The 10,353-nt window shown below is 42.1% G+C and overlaps 1 protein-coding gene across 1 annotated transcript; it reads right to left on the bottom strand.

Annotated features, from left to right (window-relative positions):
- Positions 1–1,936: 1,936 nt before the first annotated feature.
- Positions 1,937–3,925, bottom strand: BCL2A1 (BCL2 related protein A1). The gene is made up of 2 exons (XM_053955140.1): positions 3,506–3,925; positions 1,937–2,041 (listed from the first exon to the last, which is right to left on the bottom strand). The coding sequence occupies exons 1-2, from the start codon at positions 3,923–3,925 to the stop codon at positions 1,937–1,939; spliced, it is 525 nt and encodes a 174-aa protein (XP_053811115.1).
- Positions 3,926–10,353: the final 6,428 nt, after the last annotated feature.

Below are 10,353 nucleotides of genomic sequence, written 5' to 3'. Positions count from 1 at the left end.
CCACTATAGTGTGGGGCTTGCAGTAATGCTCAAAAAGGAACTGACTAAGAATGACTTTTCTTACTATGAAGACTTAGATTACTAATAAAGACATATGTCATAACATGTTTTAAAATGTCATTTCTGACAGGTGCTGCCATAGGTGTTCTGGAGGTGGGCATTTTCCTTTAGCTGCCCCTTGCCCTTTGAACGCTGCCATCTTTTCTTCAACAGCAACAAAGTTCTGCCTGCTACAAATTCTGCCTGCATGTTAAATAATATTTCTTGTTTTCACTGGGGAGGGAGAGGGAGAAATACATGCTTTAACAAACATTAACATCTGTTTGTGTTCTGTGGTTAAACCCACCAAAATAGACCATGGAATCACAGAACAGTCCAGGCTGGAAGGGACATTGAAAGCTTGTGTGGTCTAACCTTTCCCGGAAAAGGGAGCCTAGATGAAACTATCTACTGCCCTATTCAGTTGTATCCTGAAAACTGCCAGGGAGGGGGAATCTACCACATCCCTGGGCAGGTTGTTCTAGTAAACAATTGTTCTTGCTGCAAACAAAAGTCTTATGTTGAGATGAAATATGGAGAGCCCTTTACCAGAAGAGGCTGATGTGTTCTCGCAGTGTCACAAAGCTGGATTTTCTAGAGGATCTGTCTCAGAGAACAGTGGTGTTGTGTGCCACAGGCAGCTGCTGGCTCAGTTTGGTTCACCTCCCAACATGTTTAAAAAAAGAAGAGTGTTTAGACCCAGTCTTAGTTTCCTAATGGAAAATCACTACAGCTGAAGAAAACTCTTCTAGAATGAATTCTTGAACAACTACTGTTTAGCCTTGGAAAGCAAATGGAGTTTGAGTAAAAACATGAATTGCCCAAGACTGTAAAAGCCTGGAAGCTCTATGAATTTGCTGAGTTTTATGATGTATCCCAAAACACTACTGTCATCAGAACTGATCCAGTTCATTTATTTTGCCACAAGATATCTGATTCTTATGCAAGCTATCAGATAGTACCTAAAAAGTACCACAGAAAATGAAAGTCTTGACATCCATGGACCTCAGGTCAAATCCATAAACTACTTGGATTTTCCAGCAGCATTTTGATAGCTCTTTTAAGATTATCTTACTCAGACAGATCTTTTCCCATGCTCCATTTTTCTGGAAAAAATGAGACCAATCTTCAGGCTTTAAAATATTTTCTCAAAATATTAGTGTATTTACACAAATTTCTCATTTAAAAATATTTTTACTTGCCTATTTTTAAAGATCTAGTTTAAAAACCATTCAGCCGGATGACTACATCACACAAATATGAAAGAACATTCATTGTAGATGAGAGCTATTAAAAAATACAGCACAAAAACACATACCATTGCTATAACAGTAAGTGAGTGCACATTTTTAAGTTGCTAGCTTCCACAACAGTTCTTCTCATAGAAATTGCTTAGTCTGTGTCAGTAACTTCTACCCACTTCTATATTGGACTTCCCATTTCTTTTTTCTTCACAAAAATCCCCCCCTTTTTCTCATAGAGAGGTTGCAATAAAATGCATTACAGTAGTATTTCATTTACAAAACAAATGACACAAAAACTTGTTTCTTAACCCATTGGATTGTATTTCACTAAAACAATGTCCTTTCATGGAGATGCAAGAGAGATTCCAAGAGCTGTCTGGATGTGGAAAATGATCTCAAAGCAATCTTGCCTGGAAAGGTGGACTTGAATTGCTGCATGATGTTGTGCAGATTCCCCTTTGGAAGGATCTCATCTTTGGATTTGGTAATTAGGATAGCATGTTAAACATTGTATTTAGTCAAAATAAATACAAATAAATTAAAAACAAATTATGGAAGGAAATTATACTCTTGTTGATATTGCTTGGAGGAAGGCTGAGAAGTGAAGTTTGTGGCAATATCTAGATTACACATGAATGGCAGATCCTTTTACTTCAGTAGTACTCTCTGAACAAGGAAACAAGAGCTATGAACAGGGCTGTAATTTTGGAGAAGGACAGTAGTGATCTTCTTTCAAACTTTGTTAGGAAGCCATTTTCCTGTGGAAAAGAACACACACAGTTAGAGACAGCTTAAAAACAACAGGTAGGGAAACCACAGCACTCTCAGAGTCAGATTAAGAGTGCTGCAGCACTGTGCAGTGAGGGACAGCTTTTCAGAGCTCTACCTCCAAAAGATGAATAGCTCTTTAAAAATAGTAGCTTAAAATAGCTGCACCTTGCTGAATGTTTGTTTTATCTCCAAGTCAAGGCTATGCCCTCCCTGTGTAAATAGAAAAAAAAATAAACATGAACTCTATCATCTAAGCCCACATCTTCCAGGAAGGTACAAGTACTATGTTTCTGATGTAGTAATACACCCAGAAATATCTTCCTTTAAGCTTCCTGATTCTACTGTGATGAGCCACCTATTATGACAGAATGTTGCCAGGAGTTGATACTTCTCTGAAATAAAATTGAATCTATTTGAAAGAGATGGAAAGATAAGCCTTTATAATAAATCCAATGCAAGGGGCCAAGAGTCACTATCACCTTTTTTTGCTGCTACAGACAGAGAAGGATTAAAAAAAAGCAGAAAGGAAAAAAAAAAAGGTAAGAAAAGGAAAAGCAAGACACTAGAAAATAAATCAGGGGTGTAAAAGTAGTAGGAAATATGAGAGAAGTGGGATGAGAGGGGGTGGAAAGAGACAGTAACATTTACATATAAGTAAAGGAAAAAAGTACCAAGGAAATAACTGACACTGGAATCTGATTCTCAAATTCCCCCAACTGGGAAAAAAAAAAAAGTATTGGTGTGATGAAACTTTGCAGAGCAAAATGATATTTCCTTTCACTGGCAGAATGGGAATTTCAGCAGCTTGGCAAAACAGTCCACTTAGTAACAAGTATTTTTCTCAGCACTGACCATTCATAGATGGAAGTTCTAGTATTATCTCAGTCCAAACAGAAAAGATTTAATGCCAGTTGTACTTAACAGTACATTTGTTGTAAGTAAAACTGATTTGGGGGATTAAATAATGGCTTTGTTGAAATCCACAGCAAAAGCGCTGACTTCATTTGTGAGGATCACACCTGTGCATTCTTTTCTTACCTTGAACTTAAGTATTTTTGGACCAACTTCTCTATGAAAGCAAAATTGCTGTGCTGACCTTAGGATGCCACTTAATTTTAGATTTAATAATGGAAATTTCAGGGTATCTGTGGTTTAACCTGCTTTGAGTGGGAGGCTGGACCAAATGCTTTTCTAAGGTCATTCTCAACCTGAATTATGGTATGATCCTGTCATTCAAAATTGGCAAGTGCCTTTTAAAAATAAAGTTGTCTTTTATCACTGTTCTGTTTAAAGCAGAAGCAAAACTCACACTGTAAGTCTCAATGAGACATTCCAGACACCAAATATTAAACCACCAAATGAAACCCTGACTAAAATGGTTTTGACAGTGTCTATAGCGATAATTAATGAAATCTCCTAATGTAGACTTTGGTGGAAAATGAGAAACTCACCCAGCCACCATTCGCATCAATCCATTCAGCTTTGTTGTTTATGATGTACTCTGTAATGAAATAAGAGATCTCCTCCTTCTCCTCTGCAGTCAGCTGAACCCCATGCTCTTGAAGCTTCTTGGTGAGAAGACCTCCAAACGTAAAGATGGTCATAATTCGTCCCCAGTTAGTATTTCCATCAGCAAACTTTTCATCCATGACTCCATTGAAAATTCTCTTGGCAACAGCTACAGAGGTGATGTCAATCCTGTCCAGGAGTGGCCTGACAGCCTCCTCGGTTTGGTCTTGCAGAGAGGATGCCATGGTTCTCAAGACATGAGCAACCCTGGTCTGGGCTGGCCCGAGGTGTGATTCCTGGAGCACATACTGCAGATAATCCTGAGCTAAGTAATAAACGTAATAGAACTCAGCAGTTTCCATTCAATACAAAATGCAGAGAGCAGTTCACTGCTCGCAGTCAGGGTCGGCAGTGAGCAGCCACAGGACATGCACACAGTTTTGTTTTGTCGGTTTTGATGGAATCTTTTCTGGTTTTACCACAGAATTTCCTGTAAAAGGTAGTGACTTAATGGCATGCGTTGGGGAATATGTCATAGAGGAAATGAAAGAAAAAGCATCTCCTTTTATGTCTTGAGTGATTTATTTCTCCAAATAGAGTGATTCTGCAACTAAAATCAACCAGATTTTACCACATTCTTTAGCAGCATAACTTGGCATTTTCTAGGGACTTTTGCTACATACCACTAGTAAAGGTTTGGCATTTGCCTTGCAAAATTCCAAGAATGGTGTGTGCTAGCAAAGGTTAGGCATTTGGCTTGAAAAAACATGCCCAAGAAGTGCATGCTGCTGGAGATGCAGACGCCCAGCACCCCCAGTCCAATCTCCTCATTGCTAGGGTTAAGGCTGCAATCTCTATTACAGGTTTATGGGTTATTCCTGGTCACTTCATGAAGAAACTGGCAGACATTCCCAATAGGATGAAAGAATGGATAAATTTTCTTCAGCACTCAGGGAGTTTTACAGAAGTGCAAAAAGTGGGAGCACAACAGTGGTACAATGGTGGATGGACAAAGGGGAAAGTCAGCTTTATAGCATTATCCCTGTTCCAGACTTTCCCACAATCTCTCTGAGTGCTCCTCAAGGTCCTTCTTTGAAGATTTGAATGGGAAGCTTCAAAGATTTCTTTCCCCCATGGGGAGCTCTGCTGTAAAAGATGTTATAAGTATGAAAGACAATGCCAATGCTAATGCAGGCGGCATGTCAGAACATGGGATGGAAAATATGGGGTCAGTGATGTGTGATACCACCTGAATCTTTTAGGACAGGTAAAAAAGAAATATCATGATACCTACAATTGCTCTTAGATTCAAATCTTCTGTCAAGCTGTTATTTTTGGGAGAAGAGGCAGGGGTATCTAGCCAGCTTTTTCCTTACAAATATCTTCTTCTGAGGCAATCTGATCTTGCTAAAGGGCCAGGACATGTCCATAGAGAACTTCACCCCATTGCAAAGGCTTCAAAGAGCAGCAAGCAGTTTGATGCCTGGAGACCTGTCTCTTTCTCCTTCTTTCTTTATCCCTCTACTTCTTACCCACCTTTCTTTCACTGCTCTTCCTCCTTTGAAAGCAAAAGGCACTCCCAGCACCCCACACCAACAGCTTTTCTTTGTCCCAAGAGTGGCTGTAAGCCTGTTTCCAGTCCTGGGCACTCCCTGATGCTCAGACTTACGGAAGAGGAGCAGAGCTGCAGTCTCAGATGTCAGGATAGCACTGGCACCTAATTGCACTGGGGAAAGCCTGTCTGGACTGTGAAACAGCTCTGGTGTCACACACTGCTAACCCTAGCCAGCTGCCCAAAATGCATGTGCTGCTGCTCTGACATCACAGTTTTTGCAGAAACCCATTGACTAGACCAGGGTAGTTTCCACTTCCTGCTCAGGTTATTTCTGTACGTGGTGAGTCTGGCTGAGACTGACACAGTCATCTTCCATCATAGCAGGGCTCGAAACCTCGAGCTGGAGCCAGCACAGCACAGCATCCAGCACTTCAGGATTATATCCCTCACTTTCTCTTAGAAGCAGAGAGAGAGGGAGCTTGGTGTTGTGTTCACCTTTGGGAGAGAATGTGATTCAGAGGGCAGTGCAAGCTGAAAAACTCCAGTGTTAGATGTTACCCCCAGGGAAGGATGTGATGCCAGAACTGGGAACAAGCTGGGCATGGGAAGCTGGCTCTCTCTTCTTTCATACACCCATGTTCTTACCAAAGCTCATTTTGAAAGTTCAGAGGTGTTTCCTATCCAGTACCTGCAGCTGTTGCTTTGGCAGAGCTGTCAGGCTGACTTTGCCTTTGTTATGTTCAGTGATTTCAGCAAAATGCTATCATTTTATGAAGAATGCAAATGAGGGGGAAAAGGGGGGGAAAAGGATGTAACAGTCCCTAACTCTTTCCAACTGGACAGGAATTTTTGGTGCAGAGGAAAGTCATTGCTCACCCAGCCAGCTCCCCTCCTGTCAGATGCTTTGCTGTAAACAGGGCTGAGAGAGGTACTAGAGCAGACATCACAAGAATCCTCTTCCAATATAGCACAGTCTGTGAAATTATAGATCACTCCTGAATTTCTTAGTAATTGATTAATGAAAAGTTTTTGGTATTCTCTGAGAATAAATAGTTGAATATGAGAACAGTGAACAATACCTAAGGAGACCAGTTTTGTTTTCTTCATCATTGACAGTAGCAGAGCACAAGCAGATGCAGCTGTTTCTTCATTAGTGGAGCGTTTAGGATTCTGAGGAGGGTGATGAAATAAGATTATGAATATGTCACCATTATTGAAAGAAATCAATGTAATACCTTGGCAATTTTAGCGCAAATGCTGCTACTTACTCTTGATTTCTTAAAGGGCTCTGAGGTGAAGCTGAGGGCTCAGCTCCCAGAATGGAGTGGCAGCTCTGAGCAGAGATCTCTAACAGCCAGCTGTGACACTGGTGACCAGAGCTCAGGATGGAGCTGTTGAAAACGGCCCAGGTCTCTCTCCTTCAAAGTTTATAATAGTGTGCAGTGCAGGGTGTCATTCCAAGTGTTGGATGTTCAGTAGCAATGACAGTTTATGTATATACACACACAAGTTGATAATGGTCAACTCTGAGCACTCTTAAGAAATCAGCTTTGGGATCTCTTGTATCATGCCACTCTAATGCTTTGATTCTCATTTTCTACATTTGGCAGTGTCTTGCTTGCTTCTAGCAGACTTTATTCTCATTTTGTAGTTGTAAGTGAATACCTCTGAATTAATGAAACTCTACCTTGTTTCCTACCTGCTCTGTCTCCCCAGTGCTGCATAGATTGCATTCTCATAGACTGCACTGCTTCTTCCTTGTTTTCCTCTTTGCTGGATATACTTTAAGTGTTAATTGTTAATAAAAGGCTTGAAACAGAAACCAGCTTGACAGGGAAGCTCAAATGCAAACCCTCTCCTCACTACTTGGCAATTGGAAGGGGCTTCAGATGCTTTGATTTAAATCTGTGCCCGGTGGATTTGAATCCACATCCTACTCTAACCTGAAAGGGCTTATTTTTCCAGAACAGATGGGGACTGAGTTGACAGATCCTCATAAAACTGACTTGTAAGAGACGATGTTATCTCATCTCATTCGAGACAAAACCAAGCCAAATAACAAAAGCTTTGCTGAGCTATCCGTGCTGCATCTGCCGTGCCAGAGTTCCAGGTGATTGTGGGAACTGTGATTTTTTTTTTTTTTTTTTTTTTTTTTTTTTTTTTTTTTTTTTTTTTTTTTTGGTCTGGAAGAACAATCCAAGGCCTTAAGAAAATGATTGAAGATTTTTTTTTTCCCCCCTCCTTTTCTTCTCTTTTTGAGGTGTGCATCGCAGTGATTTTTTGTGTGTGTGTGTGTGTGTGTGTGTGTTTTTGTTTGTTGTTTTTTTGTTTTTTTTTTTTTTTGGTTTTTTTTTGGGTTTTTTTTTTTTTTTTTTTGGGGGGGGGGTGGTGGTATTGGATTTCATTGCGAAAGAACAGCTCGGTTCACTTGTAGCTTTGCAGCTGTCCCGCACAGCCCTGGTACGAGACCTGGGCAGGTTTGATGGCCTTCACTTGCCAGGGATGCCGCTGCGCTCGGCGGCGCTGCGCTGGGGCCGCTTGCCCAGGGGAGTGCTGACATCTAGTCGCAGCCGGCCGCGCTGCAGCGCCCGGGGAGCTGTGCCGCACATCCCTGATTTGGGGTTCTCTCTGCAGCAAACACCTGAAGTCCCGTGGCACTGGGACGCAGCCCGGCTAATGAGCCAAGTTAATAAGTGATGTTGTGTTTCCCGAAGCCCTGGGCTGCAGCCAAAGCAGCGTGGGCAGCAGAGCGAGGGAGGGATTCTCCCTCTTGGGACCCCACTGCAGTGCTGTGTCCATCCCTGGGGTCCCCAGCCCAGGAAGGACATGGACCTGTTGGATCAGGTACAGAGGAAGCCACTAAGTTGATTAAATGGATGGATTATCTTTCCTATGAGGAAAGGCTGGGATAATCGGGATTGTTCAGCCTGGAAAAGAGAAGGCTTCAGGTTGACCTAATTCCATCCTTGCAGAGCCTGAGGGCTGCCTACAGGAAAAGTGGAGGGACACTGTTTACAGGGGCGTGGATGACAGGACAAGGGGGGATGGCTTCGAATGGAAAGAGGGTAGGTGTAGATTAGATATTAGGTAAAAAATTTTTACTGTGAGGGTGGTGAGGCACTGGAACAAGTTGTCCAGAGAACTTGTGGCTGCTCCATCGCTAGAAGTGTTCAAGGCCAGGTTGGATGGGGCTCTGAGCAGCCTGGTCCAGTAGAAGGTGCTCTTGCCAACATCAGGGGGGTTGGGACTTGGTGATCTTTAAGGTTCTTTCCAACCCAGACCATTCAGATTATCTGGTTCTATGAATTCTGCCAGCCAGGAAGCACCAAAGTCTCCTGTCCAAAGCATGGAAAGGTCATCTCCATTAATTTGGGGAGCAGTTAACTTTAAAACATTTAAGACCATCTCCTAATGTTTCTAGAATAAAGACAAAATACCAGGATAGTGAATCTCAAATTCTGTGGCAACTGAGAGACTTTGACCCAGCTTGCATTCTGTGTGTCAGACATGCACTGAAGGCAAGCTCCAGAAAGGATGAGAGGATGCAGCTGGTTTTGCACCCTCTTGGGCCAACTGAGGCATTCTGGGCTAAAGCCAAAGTGGTCCCCAGCATAAACTAAAGCAAGTAACTGTTCCAGCTCACCGTTGGGCTGCGGTGCCATCTAGAATGACTGAGGGCTGCACAATTTGGCATAAGCTCTCTCCTGCTCCCAAAATACCACACAGGAAAGGCTGAGGGGATGGATCAAATGGAGGTGTAGCATGGTTCTCCATTGCTCAAACATGAGAAGATGGTCATTCAACTCCCATTATGACTCCTCTGTAGCATTCCAGAGACCCAAGGAAACTGTAGGAACAGCCAGCTTTGGCTGTGTTATTCAGGATTCAGCTGCTGCCTCATCACTTCCCCTGGTAACTCATCTCAAGTCAGAGGCTGTTTTCTTCTGAATCCCTGGCTCTGACATCACCATAAGTCAAGGAGCAGCCAAACATACTTCTCCACTGTGCATGTGTCATGTGTCATCACGTGCATGTGTGTAGACACATGCTCTACATTCTCCTAAGCCTTTCTAAATGTTTATCTTGGATTAGGAGAATTTGAACACATAGTCATCATTGTCAGCAGTGAGCCATAGAAATGTAAAGGTCCCTAAGCTTCCCAGACAATGGAGTGTGAACAAATCTTGGTAGAAGCTTAGTAAGTTCTTGCAGATGCCAGCAGAAACACTGGAGTCACCTTTATGGCTGAAAATACTCGCTCCCAGAAGGGGAAAAAATGAAAATCTGCTGTTGAGTATTCATGAAATAAGAAGTCAAGAGCTCATGCCTCAAAATTATAACCAAAACTTTGTATGTCCCTGGCTCCCACAAGTCAAGAGTGTCACAAGTCAAGGGTGGTCTGGAGTGTTGGTTCATTCTCCTGGGGCAGATGAACATGTGCACAGTCATTTATGATTGACCAGCAGCTTTAGTTCAGATCTGTGTTTTTCACCAACATAATGCTGCCAGGAGAGACAGGCATTCAACACCTAAACCTATTTTAGACACTGGCGATACTCAAAATGTGGTGAGACAGCATTTCAGTGGCATATCTGAGCCTTGCTTAGCATCCAGAGTCCCACTTGATGACTCCAAAATATGAACAAGATTTAGGTAGAGAGTTTCTACTGAGCATGGATGAGATATAGGTGCCCAGTTCCTTCAGGTGTCTTAAAAAAAACAAACAAACAAACAAACAAAAAGCAGCTATTCATTAAAGATATTAATAGTTTAAAGATAGGCATGCTTTTAAATTCTTTGCTGTTTGATTTTCCAAGAGAAGCTTATGTATCTCATGTTTTTAAAATAAATCACTTCAAAATTCAAGCTCACTTTACCAGTTACAAGTTACCTGGGTGCCTTGGAGCTTTGCAGTCCTCTACATCAGCTCTCCCAGGAGCGTGCTTGCCTCTGTGCTTCTCCATCTTTTAAATCAGCCCTGCATCTGCTCCTAGACTTCTCCATTATTTAAATCAAGGCTGTATCTTCTTATGGTACTGCTGGTAACCTTTGCCCTGGGTCAGGTGTTTGTGATCCACAGATTAAATACCTTTCCTTTAGAAGATAATGTATTCTCTTAATAAATCATTTTACCCCCCTTTTTCCATATCCCCTCTGTTGATGATCCTATAAAAGAGGGCTGCAGGGACACTGGTATTTCTACTATAAATTCTTCTTCACGGAGGTTCATAACTC

Source organism: Vidua chalybeata, chromosome 13 (genome assembly GCF_026979565.1).
Source record: "Vidua chalybeata isolate OUT-0048 chromosome 13, bVidCha1 merged haplotype, whole genome shotgun sequence".
Taxonomy (NCBI): domain Eukaryota; kingdom Metazoa; phylum Chordata; class Aves; order Passeriformes; family Viduidae; genus Vidua; species Vidua chalybeata.
Note: the sequence above shows the minus strand (reverse complement) of the source record. Positions and strands in the feature narration are given on the sequence as shown.

Excerpts from the sequence above, each read along its gene's own strand:
- BCL2A1 (XM_053955140.1), bottom strand. The coding sequence starts at position 3,925 with ATGGAAACTGCTGAGTTCTATTACGTTTATTACTTAGCTCAGGATTAT. Across the intron at positions 2,042-3,505 it reads TTGATGCGAATGGTGGCTGG|GAAAATGGCTTCCTAACAAA; the intron begins GTGAGTTTCTCA and ends TCTTTTCCACAG.